At 41.5% G+C, this 22,616-nt stretch overlaps 1 protein-coding gene across 4 annotated transcripts in view; it reads right to left on the reverse strand.

The window, feature by feature from the left end:
• The window catches only part of atg4a (autophagy related 4A, cysteine peptidase), a 58,518-nt gene that overhangs the window by 16,284 nt on the left and 19,618 nt on the right, over positions 1-22,616 (reverse strand). For all 4 annotated transcript variants that reach the window (XM_087991903.1, XM_087991905.1, XM_087991904.1 and 1 more), the window contains exons 4-7: positions 16,639-16,737; positions 13,752-13,853; positions 7,061-7,133; positions 3,160-3,239 (exon numbers count right to left, since the gene is read on the reverse strand). In XM_087991903.1, coding sequence (XP_087848029.1) covers positions 3,160-3,239; positions 7,061-7,133; positions 13,752-13,853; positions 16,639-16,737 — 354 coding nt within the window. The remainder of the gene's footprint in view (positions 1-3,159; positions 3,240-7,060; positions 7,134-13,751; positions 13,854-16,638; positions 16,738-22,616) is intronic.

The following is a 22,616-nucleotide window of genomic DNA, read 5'->3' on the forward strand; positions in this document are numbered from 1 at the left end:
TAAAACAGACAATAAAAGTTAGTTAAAGGAAAACCTTACTAATTTAACCTTTTCAGAAGTAATGGAAGGGAGGAAAAGATGGTCAGTGAGAAAGACACCAAAAAGAAAGGCATGAAACAAAAACATTTCTCCTGACGAGTTCGGGAATGTTTTAATCCAAGAGTTCTCAAAATTGCAGCACATAACAATTCACTAAAATAATGATGGAAATGCACTTCAACATTATGTCTTTTAGAGTCATAGACATATACAGCAGAAAAACAGACCCTTCAGTCCAACTGGTCCATGCCGACCAGATAACCTAAATTAATCTAGTCCCATTTGCCAGCATTCAGTCCATATCCCTCTAAATCCTTCCTATTCCCAGAACCATCCAGATGCCTTTTAAGTGTTGTAATTGTACCAGCCTCCACCACTTCTTTTGTCATCCTTATTACATACCTGCACCACCGACTACATGAAGGAGTTGCCCCTTAAATCCCTTTTAAATCTTTCCCCCCTCACTTAAACATATGCCCCCTAGTTCTGGACTCTCCCACCCCAGGGAAAAGACCTTGTCTATTTACCCTATCCATGCCCCTCATGATTTTATAAACCTCTATAAGGTCACCCCTCATCCTCTTTCCTCAGGGAAAACAGCCCCACCCTGTTCAACCTTTCCCAATAGCTCAAACTCTCCAACCATGGCAATATCCTTGGGAATCTTTTTCTGAACCTTTTCAAGTTTCACAAAATCCTTCCGCTAGGAAGGAGATCAGAATTGCACGCAATATTCCAAAAGTGACCTATCCAATGTCCTGTACAGCTGCAACATGACCTCCCAACTCCTATTCTCAATGCTCTGACCGATAAAGGAAAGCATACCAAATGCCTTCTTCACTATCCTTTCTAACTGTGACTCCACTTTCAAGGAACTATGAACCTGCACTCTAAGGTCTCTTTGCTCAGCAACAGTCCCCAGGACCTTACCATTAAGTGTATAAGTCCTGCTCTGATTTGCCTTTCCAAATTGCAGCACCTCACATTTATTTAAATTAAACTCTGCCACTCCTCAGCCCATTGGCCCATCTGATCAAGATCCCGTTGTACTCTGAGGTAAATTTCTTCGTTGTCCACTACACCTCCAATTTTGGCGTCATGTGCAATCTTACTAACTATACCTCCTAAGTTCACATCCATATTATTTACATAAGTGGCAAAAAGCAGTGAACCCAGCACTGATCCTTGTGGCACACCACTGGTCACAGGCCTCCAGCTGAAAAGCAACCCTCTACCACCACCGTCCATCTTCTACTTTCAAGACAGTTCTGTATCCACATGGCTAGTTCTCCCTGTATTCCATGAGATCTAACCTGCTAACCAGTCTACCATGAGGTACCTTGCCAAACGCCTTACTGAAGTCCATATAGATCACGTCCATAGCTCTGCTCTCATCAAGCCTCTTCATTACTTCTTCAAAAAGCTCAATCATGTTTGTGAGATATGATTTCTCACGCACAAAGCCATGTTGACTCTCTTTAATCAGTCCCTGACTTTCCAAATACATGTAAATCCTGTCCCTCAGAGTTCCCTCCAACAATTTGCCCACCACCAATATCAGGATCAGTCTATAGTTCCCTGGCCTTTCCCACCTTTCTTAAATAGTGACATCATGTTAGCTTTCTGCTGGCACAAATGGTTCTTTTAGAGCTATCAGAATCAAAAAGTGTAAAATACTCAATTGCCATATTTTGTTTTAAACATAAAGATAGCGAGTGATTAGGCTACCAGCCAATAAGGGAAATCACTAACTTAAAAAGAGAAAGCTGAAGTTAATTGCATTGGAACCAAAGTTAACTTACTTTAGTATCGCCACGTAATCATTGTTAATTGTTCACAAATACTTAATTTTTAAAAAACAAATGCATGCTAATAAAGTGTGAAATGATCTTCTACGTTGTGAAAGGAAATACCTTAATTTAAACATAAAACCACGGGTGATGGGAAGCTTTAGTTGTGCAAATTTCAGAACTTCTGATATTGGGGCTTCGCTCTTATAATGGCCTGCAGGAGATAGGGTCAAAGGCACTGAAATTCCACCATGGGAATAGGAATTCAGAGAAATTCCCCAGTCCAATATTTTATCTGATGTTCATATTTTTTACTCCTTTAAATGAATACATTTTTAGAAAAAATAATGAACAGGGCTAGCAGACAGCTTTATTGTCCATTCCTAACTGCCCATCAGGAGGAGGCAATGTGTCCCTTTCTGACAGTACATCCAAAATGTTATTAGGCAGGGAGTTTGAGGGTTTTGACCAGGCTGCAATGCAGCCATAAAAATAGCATGAAGGTATTTTAGATTCTCTGCTTTTGAAGACAAATTCTGTAACACCAAAATATCCCAACATGTTATGTTTGTAATTTTGAATCCGGTAAAAGAGGCCATTATTGAGGTATTAGGGTTGCAAGCAAACAGAAATCTTGTTGAATAAGAGACTTGAACTATTTGTAGGAGAAAGGTGAGGACTGCAGATGCTGGAGATCAGAGCTGAAAATGTGTTGCTGGAAAAGCACAGCAGGTCAGGCAGCATCCAAGGAGCAGGAGAATCGATGTTTCGGGCATAAGACAGATTCCTGAAGAAGGGCTCATGCCCGAAACGTCGATTCTCCTGTTCCTTGGATGCTGCCTGACCTGCTGCGCTTTTCCAGCAACACATTTTGAACCATTTGTACACTAGAATACAAGTCTCCCGCAACAATATTTTTATGAGGGAAGGTAATCCAATTGCTATGATGTTCCATGGGCATTTAGAATATGCTCAACAGAAACAGGAAGCTTTGGAAATCCCCAAACTATACTGTTAGCTGTTGAAGCATCAACCACCATCAGTAGCTACTTGTTTTTAAAGAGGTGTTCCTACTTACTGGTTCCCCATACACTTAAAAAAAAAATGAAAGAGTAGGAAAATGAATTCACACTCAAAAGTATTTTTTCATAATTCTAATCAATTTTCCATAACCTTGCAGATGTTATGGCAGAGAGTGGTGCTGATCTCCACATTCTGCAACAGAATTCAAACCATTGTTGGCCAGCTCAAAATAATTAATCAAATTCCCATCACTCTGCATTAATTAATTGAGGAATCATTGTTAATGAAGAAAAATATTAACACTCACTGATATCCTCAATAACTACAGTATTGTCCATGGAAATGTAAACTGCCAGTGCATTCCAGTCATCAAATAAAGCAAGCTTTCTGTGGAAAAAGAAACAAACATTCTTTACTTTCATGTTTACATTTCAATTTGAAGAACAGGGAAAAGGATCTGAAGTTAATTGCACTAAGCAGAATAAATCTTAGACTGAAGGTGGTAGTTTAAAAATTTACATATGACGTTTGAAAAAAATGCTTCATAAAATGCAACAGTCAGAACTTCCTTTACATTATAGCCTCGTAGACATGCTTGGATATTGTATTACACCACCAAGAATACTGCAGAGAGTGTGTACAGCATATGATCTTTATAAAACAGCAAGCTAGAGAATATGTAACTCCATGAGAATGTGACGCTTTGTATTGTTTACTCAGAAGTTGCACTACACTAAAGTGGAATGATTTAGACCATGTTGCTGGTGTCCCATTAACTTTCTTGTATTTGGGGATGACTGCAAAATTTGGTCAGGAAAAATTACAGCTCCTTGTGTGTGTGCTGGCAATTTGCATGAGCAACTCATTTAGTGCCAGGCCCCATTTCTCCAAAGCCTTGAAAATGTTTTTGCTTCAGATAGTTATCCAATTCTCTATTTCCTTCTGAAAACCACGACTAAATCTGTATCCATTACACACTCTCAGAAGGAGCATTCCAGAACTTACCCAAGGAAGGAAGAGAGGGTGATGACATTAAATTCCATCCAATTTTACGGTTGAGGCTGAACCTTTTTTTTAATCAAACACCTTCTGGAAGTGCATTTACAGCAGATAAACTGCATTATCTACATTAATGCTAACTGTTATTTCATCAAAAAATATAATTAGTTAAATGAAAATTTCCTGCAACAAATCCACATTGACTTTCATCAATTAATTCACCTTTGTCCAACTGAATGTTAGAAATGATCATTTTGATCAGACTAAAAACTTTCCACTGATGTTAAACAGATTGACCTTTAGTTGCTGGGCTTATTCTGACCCTTTTTTTGATCAAGGCTGTACCAGCTGCAATTTTCCAGACACCTGGAGAAACCCCTGTATCTCAGAAGGATCAGAAGTACCTCTGCAACTTCTACCAATAATGCCTTTAGTTGTATTTGAATTAGTTCAAGTGACATCAATTTAAAGCACAGCCAGCCTTCCTAGTAATGCCTTTGTATCAATATTAGTCTATCCAGTATTTAATCTATCTCCATCTATCTCACTGTGACTTTGGTAGCATATTCTTCCTTGATAAAGATAAATACAAAAAACACTTACACACTTCAATCATGACTCCTTCCTTGCAACCATTTCATCCATAAATACCCTTTTTGAACCCTCACTGGCACCAGTCCTCCTTAAATCCCTTAACTGTGTACATGCCTATCAAAGACTATTTGCTTCCCTCTATGTCACCTGGTTGTCCCTTCTCATTCGCTCACTTGGCATTTCTTATTTCTTTCTCAGTTCACCTCTAAACTTACTATGTTCAGCTTGGTTTTCACTTGTACTCTGGTGGCATCTGTTAGTCTCATTAGACCATGGATCTGCACCTAGGAAGTCTTGCTTAAATCTTTGTTGGGACACCACAGTTTGTTGTGACTGTAGAGGTCCACACAGGAGTGGCAATCTTGGCTGCAGCGACTGCATTTGAAGGCATTATCCTCCGGTGTTGTCTTGGTGCTCTTTTTTCGATGTGTGTGCTTTTCTTCAACTGCAAGTCTCAGCTTCTCTTCTCTTTTCAGACCTCTACATAATTCCAGCCTCCAGCGAGAGCAATCGTTTGCAATGTCTTCCCACCTTTCAAAGTTCATGTTCAGTGACTTCATGTCTCCCTTGCAGACATCTTTGAAACGAAGACAGGCCGCTCTTGTGCTCTCTTGCTAAAGGCCAGTTCCCCGTGCAGCAGGACTTTCAGGATCCTCCCGAATGACATGCAGTGTACATTGCCCAACCACGTGGAGATGGTGTTGTTGGAGCAGGGTGAAGAGGCTGGGTATCTAGGCATGGGCCAGGACCTCACTGTTGTTGACTCAGTCAGTCCACTGATGTCCAGGATGCGAATCAGGCTGCAGAGGTGGAAGGCGTTGAGACGCCCTTCTGCTTCATCGTACTCTGTCATCCAGGGGGATTTGGCTTTGTTTTTAATACCAATTCCCCTAGTGGGAATTAATCTCAACTATATCCAAACCACCTCTACTTTAAAAACATCTCTTTATTTGTTCACCACCATTACAGACTGGATGTGGCAGGACTGCAGGGCATAGATATGCTCCAATGGTTGTGGAATCACTAAGCCCTGTTTATCACTTGCTTATGCCGTTTAGCATGCAAGTAAACTTGCTTTGTAGCTTAACCAGGTCTACACCTCATTTTTAGGTGTGCAGGATGCTGTTCTTGACATGTCCTTCTGCATTCTTCATTGTCATTACCATCAAGCCACGGATCAATCATAGTTCAAAGTAGTAGATATGCTGAGCCATGAGGTTGCAGATCATGTTTAAGTATAATTCCACTGCTAATGATAGCCCACAGTGCCTCATGGATGCTCAGTTCTGAGTTGCTAGACTGGTTCAAACTATCATTTTTCAGCAAGCTGATAATGGCACAAAACATGATACTGGAACTTTGTCTCAACAAGAACCTTTTTCTGTGCTGCAGATCTCTACCACTCCATGACCATGAAAAAGCAGAAAAAGACCCTTCAGCCTATTGTGTCTGCACCAGTCAAAACTACCACCTAACCATTCTAATCTAATTTTCTAGTTCTTATGCCATCACCTTATCTGCCTTGGCATTGCAAATGCACATCTAAGTACTTCTTAAACGTTGAGGATTTGTGCCTATACCATCCTTACAGGCAGTGAGTTCCAGACTTGTGTCACCCTCTGAAAAGGTTTTTTCCATCTTATCTCCTTGAAAATTTCTGCCCTTATCGTAGATCTATGCTCCTTGATTCCTCCATCAAAGGAAAAAGTTTGTCTGTCTTCCTTATCTATGCACCTCATAATTTTATACATCTCAAACACGTCTCCCCTCAATCTCCTCTGCTGTAAGGAAAATAACCCCAGTCCAATATCTCTTCATAACTGAAATTCTCCAATCCAAGCAACATCCTGGTAAATATTAAGCACTCTCCCCAGTGCTATCACATGCCCCCGATAATGTGGATTCCAGAACTGCACACATTACATTAACTATAACCTAGTCAATGTTTTACACAGTTCCAGCATAACTTCTCTGTTCTTAAACTCTATTCCTCAGCTAATAAAGGCAAGTATACAATATGCCTTCTTAAACATCTATCTACCTGTCCTAATCCCTTAAGAAATCAGTGGAAACATGCATGGTAAGGTTTCTCTGATCCTCGGTGCTTTCTATTGTCCCACTATTCATCACCCATTCCCTTGCACTGATTGTCCTCAGGTGAATGTCAGAAGTGGGATCTGTAACCAGGACACAGTGTTTCATCTTGAAAGTGGTTCAACAGGAGACTGAAGGCCACTCATCCACATTTCCAAGTCTCATGCTGAGCTGAGCAACACTGCCATCTGATAGGCCTGTCATTTGGCCATTATGATATAACAGCAGTTGAGATATTGACTGATTTGATGGTAGTTAGTTGTATTGCGTGGGAAGGAGGGAGAGAGTAGAACTGTAAAGCAAATATTGGCATACCAACTTTTTAAAAAACATGTTTTTTTTAATGTAGAATTCTTGAATTAAATTTGTGTAATTACACTGACTTACACAAATTTAATTCAGTGGTCACTTCCATCATTCTTCTCTTTTACAGTTGGACCATTTCCAATTTTCCCACATTACAATCCATTTACCTGATCCTTGAAGGCAGATTCCCTTCCATTTTCTGAATTTTCACTTACTTTAGTACTTGGGCCACTGTGTTGGGTCCGTACCACTCCCCTACAGATTTACCCTCTCCCACTCCCATCTGGGCTGTAAAGAAAAATAACAGAAAAAAGGTTTGGGAATTCAGTCAAAGCAACTATTAGTATACATCACAATCATACCCTGACACAAATCCATGCATTCATCAGTCTTTGCATTTGGCTGGAATCAAAAAGGTACTATATTGTACATTACTAAAGATCTGATTTTGTGTTAACCATTTGAACATACCAGAAATAACAAATATACATTCTAAAAATTATAAATACCTTCCAACTCTGAGTAAGAAATCAAACTTGCATTCAGTATTCAGAGGTCATGCAAATGCTTTGAATGATACTCAAACTGAAATTTCCACAGTGAGTTGGTTGTAGGGCTAAGTTACATGCACAGCATTTTGGGTTTATAATGAAACCCATCATGATCAGTACAGTAGGAAGGTGACTAATTTTCTAATGAACTGTGTTAAGCCACTGAAATCCAGCAATCCAAAAATACATTTAACTCTGAGCAGAACAATAAATATTGATGTGAATCTTAAGATTTTGCAGAAGATTTGTAGCTGAGGTTGTGGATCTTTGGCTAGGGTGATGTTTATTGATGTCAATAGGGTCATCATGTCAAAGGAAACCATGACCTCGTAAATAAACATCATCCTGGCCAAAGAAACACTGGCCTCAGTGCTAGACGAACTAAGGACATAAACACCTGACAGCATCAACTCCATCAGCAAGGACAGGATCCTCAAACTACTAGACCTGCGCTTCACTCCCCAATTCACCTTCAACGACAAGATCTACAAACAAATCAATGGGACGCCTATGGGATCACCAATATCAAGACTTATTCACATAGTGGACCCAAAGCTTGGGCTGGATCATGGGAAGGGCTGTTCATTCCAACCTCTGCATCACCAGTTCTGCTCTATGTAAATTACACCTTTGTCATCACGAAATGCAACAAATTAGAAGAAACCCACAAACACAAACAACATCCCTACTGGTATAAAATTTACCAAAGAGGAAGAGAACAATAACTGACTCCCCTTCCTGGATGTCAAAGTAGAACGAAAAGCCAATGGAGAGCTGCAGACAAATGTTTACAGGAAAGCTACACACACTGACCAGATACTCCACTACAGGAGTAACCACCCCAATACCCAGAAACAGAGCTACATCAGGACATTATTTAAACAAGCCACAACACAATGCTGCACCCAGGAACTACGAGAAGCCGAGGAAAAACACCTATACGTGTTTAGGAACAACGGGTACCCAATAAGCACTGTCCGCCGATTCCTGCACAATAGACCTAAACAGGAAGACACAAAACACACCCGGAGACTCTAGCCACCATACTATACATCAAAGACATCTCAGAGATGACAAACAGATGACTCTGGCCCATAGGCATCATGGTAGCCCACAAACCACACTGAAACAGCTCCAGATGAATTCAGAAGAACTCTGTACCAACAATGAAAAGAACAAAAGTCACATACAAAATACCTTGCAAGGACTGCAACAAACATTACATTGGACAAACGAGCAGAAAGCTAGCCCTCAGGATACATGGGCACCAACTAGCCACCAAAAGACATGACCAACTATCACTAGTATACACACACAGACGAAGAGGGACACCAATTCAACTTGGACAATACATCCATTCTGGGACAGGCTAAACAAATACATGGGCAGGAATTCCTAGAAGCCTGGCATTCCAACTAGAATTCAATTAACAAACATATAGATTTGACCCTTTTAAAGAGCAGGAGCAGCAGGGGGAAGTGACGAAGACCGGAGGGGCAGCCGGGTAGGTTTTTTTCCCTTTAAAAGCGCACAGGAGAAGAACCCGAGGCACTACAGAGGTAGTGTCTCCCACCCGCCCTCCTCCTCTAACCTAAATAATAAGACCCGTTGTGGTAAGTAGGTAAGTGCTGCATTTTGCTTGTTGTATTCTTTAGACCCAGTTTTTTTATAAAAAGGTTACTTTCAGAGGGATGGCAGTGAAGGCAGTGCAATGTTCCTCTTGCAACATGTTTGAGGTGAGGGATGCCATGGCCGTCCCTGCTGATAACACTTGCAGGAAGTGCACCCATCTCCAGCTCCTCCAAGACCGTGTTAGGGAACTGGAGCTGGAGTTGGATGAACTTAGGATCATTCGGGAGGCAGAGGGGGTCATAGATCGGAGCTTTAGGGAAGTAGTAACTCCAAAGATGGCAGATAGATGGGTGACAGTGAGGGGGACTGGGAGGAAGCAGCCAGTGCAGGGACCCCCTGCGGCCGTTCCCCTCAAGAACAAGTATACCGTTTTGGATACTTGTGGGGGGGACGACTTACCAGGGGCAAGTAACGGGGCTCAGGCCTCTGGCACGGAGCCTGTCCCCGTTACTCAGAAGGGAAGGGTGGAGAAGAGCAGAGCAATAGTAATTGGGGACTCGATAGTTCGGGGCACAGATAGGAGGTTTTGTGGGAACGAAAGAGACTCACGTTTGGTATGTTGCCTCCCAGGTGCAAGGGTACATGATGTCTCTGATCGTGTTTTCCGGGTCCTTAAGGGGGAGGGGGAGCAGCCCGAAGTCGTGGTCCACATTGGCACCAATGACATAGGTAGGAGGAGCGCTGAGGATGTTAGGCAGGCATTCAGGGAGCTAGGTTGGAAGCTCAGAGTTAGAACGAACAGAGTTGTTGTCTCTGGTTTGTTACCCGTGCCACGTGATAGAGAGTCGAGGAATAGGGAGAGAGAACAGTTAAATGCGTGGCTACAGGGATGGTGCAGGAGGGAGGCATTCCGGTATTTGGATAACTGGGGTTCTTTCTGGGGAAGGTGGGACCTCTATAAACAGGATGGTCTACACCTGAACCTGAGGGGCACCAGTATCCTTGGTGGGAGGTTTGCTAGTGCTCTTGGGGGGGGTTTAAACTAACTCTGCAGGGGCATGGGAACCCAGACTGTAGCTTTAGGGTGCAGGACCTGGAGTGTAGGGAGGTTAGGAACATGGCATCAATTTCAAAGGAGGGTGCCTGTAAACAGGAAAGTGGTTTGAAGTGTGTATACTTCAATGCAAGAAGTATACGAAATAAGGTAGGTGAACCTGCAGCGTGGGTTGGTACCCGGGACTTCGATGTTGTGGCTATTACGGAGACATGGGTAGAACAGGGACAGGATTGGCTGTTGCAGGTTCCAGGGTTTAAATGTTTTAGTAGGGTCAGAGGTGGGGGTAAGAGAGGGGGAGGTGTGGCATTGCTTGTCAAAGATAGTATTACAGCTGTGGAAAAGACGATGGATGAAGACTCGCCATCTGAGGTAGTTTGGGCTGAGGTTAGGAATAGGAAAGGTGAGCTCACCCTGTTAGGAGTTTTTTTACAGGCCTCCTAATAGTCCTAGAAACGTAGAAGAAAGGATTGCGAGGATGATTCAAGAGAAGTGTGAAAGTAATGGGGTGGTTGTTATGGGGGACTTTAACTTTCCTGATATTAATTGGGAAAGCTATAGCTCAAGTTCATTAGATGGGTCAGTATTTGTCCAATGTGTGCAGGAGGGTTTCCTGACGCAATATGTAGATAGGCCAACAAGAGGTGAGGCCATACTGGATTTGGTTCTGGGTAATGAACCAGGCCAGGTGTTAGAATTAGAGGTAGGTGAGCACTTTGGGGACAGTGACCACAATTCGGTGACTTTTACTCTAGTGATGGAGAGGGATAAGTGTGCACTACAGGGCAAGAGTTATAGATGGGGGCAGGGAAATTATGATGCTGTGAGGCATGACTTAGGATGTGTGGCCTGGAAAAGTAAGCTTCAAGGCAAGGGTGTAATTGATATGTGGAGCTTGTTCAAGGAGCAACTATTGAGTGTCCTTGATAAGTATGTGCCCGTCAGGCAGGGAGGAAAGGGTCGTGTGAGGGAGCCGTGGTTTAATAAGGAATTGGAATCCCTTGTTAAATGGAAGAGGGCGGCCTATGTAAAGATGAGGCGTGAAGGTTCAATTGGGGCGATTGAGAGTTATAAGGTAGCCAGGAAGGACCTGAAGAGAGAGCTAAGAGCAGCAAGGAGGGGACATGAAAGGTCCTTAGTTGGTAGGATTAGGGAAACCCCTAAGGCTTTCTATAGGTATGTCAGGAATAAAAGAATGACTAGGGTAGGAATAGGTCCAGTCAAGGATAGTAGTGGGAAGTTGCGTGTGGAGGCTGAAGAGATTGGGGAGACACTGAATGAATACTTTTCGTCAGTATTCAATAAGGAACAGGACATTGTTGTCAATGTGAGTACTGAGTCACAATTAAGTAGAATGGATGGCTTTGAGGTATGTAGAGAAGAGGTGTTGGAAATTCTGGAAAGGGTGAAAATAGATAAGTCCCCTGGGCCTGATGGCATTTATCCTAGGATTCTCTGGGAAGCAAGGGAGGAGATTGCAGAGCCATTGACCTTGATTTTTATGTCCTCTTTGTCTACAGGAGTAGTGCCAGAAGATTGGAGGCTAGCAAATGTGGTTCCCTTGTTCAAGAAGGGGAGTAGGGATAACCCTAGTAACTATAGGCCGGTGAGTCTCACTTCTGTTGTGGGCAAAATCTTAGAGAGAATTGTAAGGGATAGGATTTATGAACATCTGGATAGGAATAATGTGATCAAGGATAGTCAGCATGGTTTTGTGAAGGGCAGGTCGTGCCTCACAAACCTTATTGAATTCTTTGAGAAGGTGACTAAGGAGGTGGACGAGGGGAAAGCAGTAGATGTGGTGTATATGGATTTTAGTAAGGCGTTTGATAAGATTCCCCATGGTAGACTACTGCAAAAAATACGGAGGTATGGCATTGAGGATGAGTTGGAGGTTTGGATTAGGAGTTGGCTGGCTGGAAGAAGACAAAGGGTAGTAGTTGATGGCAAAGGTTCATCTTGGAGTGCCGTCACTAGCGGTGTTCCGCAAGGATCTGTTTTGGGACCATTGCTGTTTGTCATTTTTATAAATGACCTGGAGGAGGGGTTAGAAGGTTGGGTGAGCAAGTTTGCGGATGATACGAAAGTCGGAGGAGTTGTAGACAGTGAGGAAGGATGTGGCAGGTTACAGCGGGATATAGATAAGCTGCAGAACTGGGCAGAAAGGTGGCAAATGGAGTTCAATGTAGCTAAGTGTGAGGTGATTCACTTTGGTAAGAGTAATAAAAAGATGGGGTACTGGGCTAACAGTCGGATACTTGGTAGTGTGGATGAGCAGAGGGATCTTGGTGTCCATGTACACAAATCTTTGAAAGTTGCCACCCAGGTAAATAGTGCGGTGAAGAAGGCATATGGCGTACTGGCTTTTATTGGTAGAGGAATTGAGTGCCGGAGTACTGAGGTCATGTTGCAGTTATATAAGACTCTGGTGCGGCCGCATCTGGAGTATTGTGTGCAGTTTTGGTCGCCATACTATAGGAAGGATGTGGAGGCACTGGAACGGGTGCAGAGGAGGTTTACCAGGATGTTGCCTGGTATGGTAGAAATATCGTATGAGGAAAGGCTGAGGCACTTGGGGTTGTTTTCATTGGAGAAAAGAAGGTTTAGGGGTGACTTGATAGAGGTGTATAAGATGATTAGGGGTTTAGATAGGGTCGACAGTGAGAATCTTTTTCCACGTATGGAGTCAGCTATTACAAGGGGGCATAGCTTTAAATTAAGGGGGGGGTAGGTATAGGACAGATGTTAGGGGTAGGTTCTTTACTCAGCGAGTCGTAAGTTCATGGAATGCCCTGCCAGTAGCAGTGGTGGACTCTCCCTCATTATGGGCATTTAAGCGGGCATTGGATAGGCATATGGAGGATAGTGGGCTAGTGTAGGTTAGGTGGGCTTGGATCGGCGCAACATCGAGGGCCAAAGGGCCTGTACTGCGCTGTATTCTTTTATGTTCTATGTTTACCAACCCCTCAGAAACAGAACGGGAAATGATTGACTTAGTACAACAAACAGATAGATAAATAGCAAATGGGACATAACACCAACACTTTACCAGAGGCTCTCTGATGTTGCCTGGCATGGTAACGAAACGTCTGAGAACAATTCCACAAACTCAGCAAGCAAACTTACAACCTGATTGACATGAAGCCTCCCAAAAATATTGACAGCACAATATTAATTTGGAACACATTCAATTGCTATAAATTCAAATCCTATTCAGAGGAATAACAAGTCTAATCCTTTTTACTTTTCTCTCATTTTCCTCTTCCACCCCACCCTGGTCATATTGCTGCTGTATATCAAACCTCAGAGTGGCATACCGGTCAGTTTAAAGGCATTGGCTCAAGTCAACTACTTAACAATACAAATGATGCACAGGCTAGCGCTGCGTCTGTTTCATGTTTCCCATGAAGATTAGGTGAGCATTATGGAAGGAAAATCTGGACTGATCCAGAAATTCACCACATGATGCTAGTATGATGGTGGTTTGCTCCACCTAATCGAAACCCACTCCTCTGTTCACTATTTATGTCCTTTCTTCTTTCTCAAATCAACCACTTTAAAGTGTTTTAAAAATATATGGATTCCGCATCAAGAACCATCTGTAGCTGAGATGAACATTGTTTACAGTCAAGGATAATTACACACTGCATGAAAAGCAGAATTAAATGTTTTCACATTTATTTTGGAGGATGGGATTATTGTCCAATATATTTTTACTAATAGTCTTACCCATTTGATGAATTGAGTAACAGCTGTCTTTTCTGTCTAGAAAACATTGCAGAATCCGGTGATACTGTTCAGGCTGCCATTTGCCTTTCTCCCAGCGCCAATCTGCAATATTACCATTCGATTAATCAGCTAAACAAGCATGTATAGGCAAACAAAATAATAATTCAAAACAAGAGACTGATTGCAAATAAAAAACACATTTGTTAGAGTAGAGTAATGTATAATAACACAATTAAATCTAGTAAAATAACTTTTTGTGATTTTAAATAGAAGGAATAATGGAAGAGTTGTGGAATTCATGTCAATGCAGACAGTTAATAAGACAAGATTTTGACTGAAAGGGGTTAATAAGCCAGTGTGAAGCAACTACCTAAAGTCATTGAAAGTATCATCAGTCATTAACCTGGCTGAGTAACTGAAACCGTATTGTGCATCACAGCATTCAGATCAATGCTTCCTGTTATGGCATTGCATATGGCTTGAAACAAAATATTTTTGTTTTAAATGAGAGTTACTGGAAAGTCCAAAGACAATAGCATCAGCCTTCATAATCATTAACTGGACGAAACTGTGGCTCATCCATGACCAGATTTTGGATAAGTACCTGATTAAAAAAAAGAACAATGGACAAGAGCAGTAATGGAGGTGGGGCTGAGAGTCATCAGGGTGCATGTGAAGCTTGATCCCAGCAGCATGCAGATAACAGAAAGGGAGCCAAGGAGGGATTTCATTTGGGAATCCCATCTTTGCAGGGCACAGACATAAGTGAAGCCATTGCCAAAGGTTCTCTGATTGTGACTGGATGAATAAAAGTGGAGCCACCAAGTGAGTGCAGTCTTATTGAAATAGATAGCAGAGGAAAGGCACTGGAGAAGAATGATGCTGTTCCATGTATCAAAGATTCTATAGAAATTGTGAAGGATGAAGCAGGATCTGTATAACAGTCTAACGGAATGATACATGTGAAGTTGATTAGTTTTAGTGTTGTGGCAGGTCAAAGGAGAGTCAAACATGGAATTATGGAAAAAATGGATTTGGGAGAAGTTAAAAGGATTTTTGGAGAGGAATGAATAGGTTTGCAAAGATAAAAGATTGAGATTTTTATAAGGGGAATAATAATGACTGTATAGAAAAAATAAGAAGTTGGAGAACTGAGAGTGAATTATTTATGTTATTAACTAGCATGGGAGCCAAGAGGAGATGTTGGCTGGTCAGCCATCTATTTGGAACAGGATCAAAGGCAAGAGATAGATTTTGTGGAAAAGCTGAACTGGGAGAGCCAGAGGAAAGATGCCAGAACAAAAATTGAAAAAGACTCAGATTTGGAGCTAAGTCACTGGCAATATAGCACAGGCAGTTGAACAGATTGTACTGTTCTGCAATGAGATTGAGAAGGTAGTTCTCTGGACTTATTGTGGCTAGGGGAGGGTGAATAGGAGAGGGCGGAGAAAAGAACCTGGAATTACCTTTACTCTGGAGTTATCATTATTTTCCAGGATGATTCTGATCAATAAGCAGGTTTAGTAGAGAAAACCAATTCCTCGTAATACGGGATGTCATAATGGACAAGTGAGCCAATTGCCCATCAAGTATGCTAATTACTAAACTCCTTGAATTTGAAGGAATAAAGCTAGGATCACATCAGAATCAAAGAGAACAAGGAGTTACTGGGAACAAATGCATTTGAAGATGAATACTAGGACGTAAATGAATAAATCGAAGGATGTAGAAATATCGTGGTGATTGGAGGCCCAAAGATTAAAGAGCCAAAATTCCGGAAGTGTAATTGTAAGTGACTTGTTGGAAGAAAGGGAAGATTTGGAGTTTTCCCCAGAATTTGGAAGGGACTGAGGAAAAACAGCCGACGAAGCAGATAAGGGACTAATTCGAGACTATCTTGTGTTGTCAAGGAAGTGGTTGTGAATATTAGTAAATTAAATGCAGTGGGAGGATATCTGGATGGCATGGACGAGTTGGACCGAAGGGTCTGTTTCCGTCCTGTACGTCTCATGACTTTATACTTTCTTTCTGTATTAGTCATAATGAGGGGAGAAAAAGGAAGGTGAATTTGAGATGAAGACTAAAATTACAGAAGATTCGCATTCACATAGTACAAAGGCTGTTGGAGAAAATATGGAATATATCTTGATAATGAATTTTGACAGCAGGAATGGAGGCATGGTAGAGAACAAGGTCTTTACAAAAGCAGCTAGGTAAGGTGTTAAAGAGGGGAGAAAGTGCCTGGTGAGTAGGATGAAAAACATCAGTATGCAATGCAGTGTTAAAGGGCCATACCATCAATTACATCAAAACACCATCACCTGCAAGATATCATTCAAGTTACAGCTGTTCTGACTTGGAACTAGTCTATTGATTGTTCACAGTCCCCTTGTCAAAACCAAGAATTCTCCACCCACTCCTTAACAGCAATATGCAGCTACACAGCATAGACTACAATGATTCAAAGCAGCAGCTTACCTTCACCTTTCCCCAAACTCCTTAAATTACTTTTAAAAAGGTAAGTGATGCAAAGTACCTTTACAGGGTAAGGCAGGAGAAAGCTGCTTCCACCCATGAAGAAAGCTAATGAATTACTCACAGTAAATTATGGACAGGTACCGTTCCTTGAGAATGAACTGTCTATTAATGTACCTTCGTTCTCATTAATCAGACATCCCTGAGTGACAGGATAACCTACTCTAGGCTACTTAAAAAGATTTGTGTTCGGATCATCCTCTCCTTCTGGAGAGTGATTAAAAAGAGGGAGCTGCTGAACTTCATTTAAAATTCCTTTAAGTACTGAGACGATTGCCTTACTTTGTAATGCCTCCAAAAGTACAACCAATCCCAAAGCTGCTTTGTGATAAGGGTTTCCATGAAGACTCACCCATTCCTAGGTGTCTGCATATTAATGCTTGTGCCAGGATCATCTGTCCACAGCGCAGCATACATCCCCAGCCAGCATCAGATGAGGGACCAGTTCCTCCTGTTTGAATAACAATAGAATTCATTACAACTTTCAGCATCTCTACCCAAGTGTGAACAGGTTGTTGTCAATTTGATACATTGGTCCTGTTTATGATTATTTTAGAAGACAATTTAGTTTTTAATATATAAGACACAAACATAACATAAAAGTATAACATTCATGATGCGTGGTTTGAATTTTTAAAAGCTGTATGTTATAGAAACAGTGAAAAATATATGTTGGTTCATTGAAACATTATACGTTTTAACAAAATGCCAGTTACTTGGCAAGGTACACTCAATGCTTTGATAGAAAATGATTTATATAAACTTTGTATATATGTATAACAACACCATTATATCTCTCTGAACCTTCTCAAATGGTTTCACACACCATTTTGAACTCTCATCCATGCCAACCAGATATCCTAAATTAATCTAGTCCCACTTGCCAGCACTTGGCCCCATACCTCTCTAAATCCTTCCTATTCATTCACACATCCAGATGTCTTTTAAAATGTTGTAATTGGACTAGCCTCCACCACTTCCTCTGGCAGCTCATTCCATACACGCACCATCCTTTGCTTGAAAAAGTTGCCCCTTAGGTCCCTTTTAAATCTTTCCCCTCTCACCTTAAACCTATGCCCTCTAGTCTGGGGCTCCTCCAACCCGGGAAAAGACCTTGTCTATTTACCCTATCCATGCCTCTCATGATTTTATGAACCTCTATTAGGTCACCCTTCAGCCTCCAATGCTCCAGGGAAATTAGTTCCAACCTACTGAAGCTGTCCCTATAGCTCAAACCCTCCAACCCTGGCAACATCCTTGTAAATCTTTTCTTGTATTACCACTTTGAATATTAACAACTATTCTGTTGTGGACAAAAAGACATTTTGCACAAAGATAGGTTCCACAAACAGAAAATCGGATGAATGAATGTTTGCGTTCATTGAAGCACAAATGTTGGCCGGGAGACTGTGCTCATATCATGAGACCTTTTAAGTTCACTTGGATTCCTAAAGTAGGCAGACTGGTCTCAGTCTAATTTCTCTTATGAAGAAATAGTTTAAACTCCAAACTAAGTCAATCTTCTATTACGGAACGTTCCAGCTCAAAATTAGTGCTGTTTTGGAGCAGTTTTACAATGAGATTACAGATTTTATGGTCAGCTTTGTGATAATGACAAAGAATCAGACATTCACAATTAGTCACAATGGTACTCGTTGATAACAATTTAGGAAATTACTATGCATACATGAAAGAATTATGGGTCATTATTAGCAAAAAAACTTACATGGCAAAGCATTCCTCTTCCGTGCTAGTTCAAGAACAAGTTCAATTTCGGATACAATAGTCATTCTTAATTATACAAAAGTGAAAATAATCTGTGGTGGATTAAATAACTGGCAGGATCTGGCATAGAAATATACAGAATCATAGTGAAAAATAAAACATCACATATATAACCCATACCAGTGTTTTTGCTCCACACAAGACACCCCCCATCCACTTTTCTATTATCAACATAACCTTCAATTCCTTTGTCACTCATATACTTGGTCAGCTTCCTCTTTAATGCATCTACTGCTTGTGTCAACTATGTCTGTGCCCCATAATCCCTAAAGAAACAAGGTGCGCCTGCCAATCATCATGACATAAGCCATTTTAACTTCCATTTGTATTTTATAGTTGATTAAAAACAGGTTTGTAAATTGACTTCAATGTTCTTGGGGGAGAACCAGGAAAGATAAAACAGCCGTTTTCACACCAGCAGACTTATGGAGGTCGACAGCACAGGAAAAGGTCCTCTAGCCATTAAGGCAAGATTTCTTTGTAGCTGGGTTTCCTGTTCCATAACCCAAAGAGTTGGTAGAGAATTCATCAGCACCAATCATAGCAGCCCCAGTCATTTAACACTTTGAGGAGCATCAATTGGCTGCAACCTGATCTTCCACACAACATTCAAGCAGATTTTTCTCTTTCATACACAAACTCCCACTAATTCCAAAATTGTACCAAATGTTAAAATTTTTTAAGCTATGTAAAGTACTACATTTTATCTGATTTTTAAACCAAGGTTGAGGGAAAGCACAAACCTAGCTTATGAACGAAACAAGAATTATTACTTATAAAAAAATAGACAATAGTAACAAACGAATACTTCTTTATCAGCAATCTCTTGCTAAAGAATATGATTATCCACCTAGAAAATTGGGTGTCTCGGGTCACGGGTTCTGTTGGTCCTCATGTGACTGATAACCCTGATCCTAAAGCCACATTTCTGACCATATATTTGGAAGATACTTCCAGGAGGCGAAGTGGCCCTTGGCTTCAAGATCTTTTGCATTCCTTTTCCCAGTTCTTTTCCTGTACCTACTCTTGCTGTCAGGTGTTCTCAAAGAATTGTTTCTTGTCATACAGGAGTATTCTCCAAGTCAGCTTCTCCTGAATGAGGAGTGTCTCCCCTGATGTCTCATGTTGCATTTCTTGAGGGAAGCCTTCAGGAAGTCTTTGAAAAGTTTTCTTTGTTGCCCTCACATTCAAGTGCCTTCCCTGAACTAAATGAAGATGATTTGCTTAGGTAGTTGGAATTCAGGCATCCTAAGCACATGGTTAGCATGGCGGAGTTGGTATCGGGTGATTATGGTTTTGATGCTAGTGCTATTAGTTGCTTCAAGGATGCTGATGTTAGTATGCCTAACCTTCCAGGTGATCAGAAAAATCTGCCTTAAACAACACGATAGTAATTCTCCAGGGTCTTGAGGTGATGTGTATACATAATCCAAGTTTCAAAACCATGTGGAAAAGTCAGGCAGATGACTGCCTTATCCACAAGGATCTTGTTATCAGCATGGAAGTCACATCTGAAGGCACTCATCCTTAGGTGGCCAAAGGCGGCGCTCACAAATTGGATGCAATGCTGAATCTCCACATTGATGTCAGCCTTAGATGAGAAGAATGTTATATTGAGCTATTTCTCAATTAAACTTAAAATATAAGCTATAAGTATTAATTTAACCTGAAGCAGTGTTTTGTAGAGGAATAAGACAGTGCTATTTTCTGGGTCTGTAGGTTGAAAGAAGCAAAAATGACCCTTAGTAGAGTGATATGCTCTCAGGGATGGACAGGACTGGCAGCTTAATGTTCCAGGATACAAATGCTACAGGAAGAACAGACAGGGAGGCAAGAGAGGAGGGGGAGTGGTGTTTTTGAAAAGGGATAGCATTACAGCTGCACTTGGGGAGGATATTCCTGAAAACATATCCAGGAAAGTCATTTGGGCGGACTGAGAAATAAGAAAGGGATGATCACCTTATTGGGCTTATATTATAGACCCCCTAATAATCAGAGGGAAATTGAGAAACAAATTTGTAAGGAGATCACAGTTATGTCAGAATAATAGGATGGTTATGGTAGGGGATTTTAACTTCCCAAACATAGACTGGGACTGCCATAGTGTTAAGGGTTTAGATGGAGAGGAATTTGCTAAGTGCGGACAAGACAATTTTCTGATTCAGTAAGTGGATGTAGCTACTAGAGAAGGTGCAAAATTTGACCTGCTCTTTGGAAATAAAGCAAGGCAGGTGACTGAGGTGTCAGTGGGGGAGCACTTTGGGACCAGCGACCATAATTCTATTAGTTTTAAAATACTGATAGAAAAGGATACACTAGATCGAAAAGTTGAAGTTCTAAATTGGAGGAAGGCTAATTTTGACAGTATTAGGCAAGAACCTTCAAAAGTTGACTGAGGGTAGATGTTCGCAGGTAAAGAGGTGGCTGGAAATTGGGAAGCCTTCAGAAATGAGATAACGAGAATCCAGAAAAAGTATATTCCTGTCAGGGTGAAAGAAAAGACTGGTAGGTATAGGGAGTGCTGGATGACTAAAAAAAAGTGAGGATTTGGTTAAGAAATAGAAGGAAGCATATGTCAGGTATAGACAGGATATATCGAGTGAATCCTTAGAGGAGTATAAAGGCAGTAGGAGTATACTTGAGGGAAATCAGGAGAGCAAAAGGGGACAGGAGATAGTTTTGGCAAATAGAGTTAAGGAGAATCCAGGGTTTTTACAAATACAGGGTAACTAGGGAGAGAATAGGGCCCCTCAAAGATCAGCAAAGCGGCCTTTGTGTGGAGCCGCAGGAGATGGGACAGATACTAAATGATTATTTTGCATCAGTATTTACTGTGAAAAAGGACATGGAAGATATAGAATGTAGGGAAATAGATAGTGACATCTTGAAAAATGTCTGTATTACAGAGAAGGAAGTGCTGGATGCCTTCAAATAAAAGTGGATAAATCCCCAGGACCTGATTAGGTGTACCCTAGAACTCTGTGGGAAGCTAGGGAAGTGATTGCTGGGTCTCTTGCTGAGATATTTGGATCATCGATAGTCACAGGTGAGGTGCCGGAAAACTGGAGGTTGGCAAACGTGGTGCCACTGTTTAAGAAGGGTGGTAAGGACAAGCCAGGGATCTATAGACCAGTAAGCCTGACGTCGGTGGTGGGCAAGTTGTTGGAGGGAATCCTGAGGGACAGGATATACATGTATTTGGAAAGGCAAGGACTGATTAGGATAGTCAACATGGCTTTATGCGTGAGAGATCATGTCTCACAAACTTGATTGAGTTTTTTGAAGTAGTAACAAAGAAGATTGATGAGGGCAGATCAGTAGATGTGATCTATATGGACTTCAGTAAGGTGTTCGACAAGGTTCCCCATGGTAGACTGATTAGCAAGGTTAGATCTCATGGAATACTGGGAGAACTAGCCATTTGGATACAGAACTGGCTCAAAGGTAGAAGACAGAAGGTGTTGGAGGAAGATTGTTTTTCAGACTGGAGGCCTGTGACCAATGGAGTGCCACAAGGATCGGTGCTGGGTCCACTATTTTTCGTCATTTATATAAATGATTTGGATGTGAGCATATGAGATATAGTTAGTAAGTTTGTTGATGACACCAAAATTGGAGATGTAGTGGACAGCGAAGAGGGTTACCTCAGATTACAACGGGATCTTGACCAGATGGGCCAATGGGCTGAGAAGTGGCAGATGGAGTTTAATTCAGATAAATGCGAGGTGCTGCATTTTGGGAAAGCAACTCTTAGCAGGACTTAGACACTTAATGATAAGGTCCTAGGGAGTGTTGCTGAACAAAAAGACCTTGGAGTGCAGATTCATAGCTCCTTGAAAGTAGATAGGATAGTGAAGAAGGCATTTGGTATGCTTTTCTTTAACGGTCAGAATATTGAGTACCGGAGTTGGGAGGTCATGTTGTGTATGTACAGGACATTGTTTAGGTCACTGTTGGAATATCGCATGCAATTCTGGTCTCCTTTCTGTGGGAAATATGTTGTGAAACTTGAAAGGGTTCAGAAAAGAGTTACAAGGATGTTGCCAGGGTTGGAGGATTTGAGCTATTGGGAGAGGTTGAATAGGCTAGGTCTGTTTTCCATGGAGCACCGCAGACTGAGGAATGACCTTATAGAGGTTTATAAAATCATGAGGGGCATGAATAGGATAAATAGACAAAGTCTTTTCCCTGGGGTGGGAGAGTCCAGAATTCGAGGGCATAGGTTTAGGGTGAGAGGGGAAAGATATAAAAGAGACCTAAAGGGCAACGTTTTCTCTCAGAGGGTGGTACATATATGGAATGAGCTGCCAGAGGCTAAAATCAACGAAGTAAAAACAATGACTGCAGATGCTGGAAACCAGATTCTGGATTAGTGGTGCTGGAAGAGCACAGCAGTTCAGGCAGCATCCAAGGAGCAGCGAAATCGACGTTTCGGGCAAAAGCCCTTCAAGGCATCTGGATGGGTATATGAATGGGAAGGGTTTGGAGGGATATGGGCCAGGTGCTGGCAGGTGGGCCTAGATTGGGTTGGGATATCTGGTCGGT

Source organism: Chiloscyllium plagiosum, unplaced genomic scaffold (assembly GCF_037043375.1).
Source record: "Chiloscyllium plagiosum isolate Xiang-an unplaced genomic scaffold, Cpla_swu_hap1 HiC_scaffold_11, whole genome shotgun sequence".
Lineage (NCBI taxonomy): Eukaryota > Metazoa > Chordata > Chondrichthyes > Orectolobiformes > Hemiscylliidae > Chiloscyllium > Chiloscyllium plagiosum.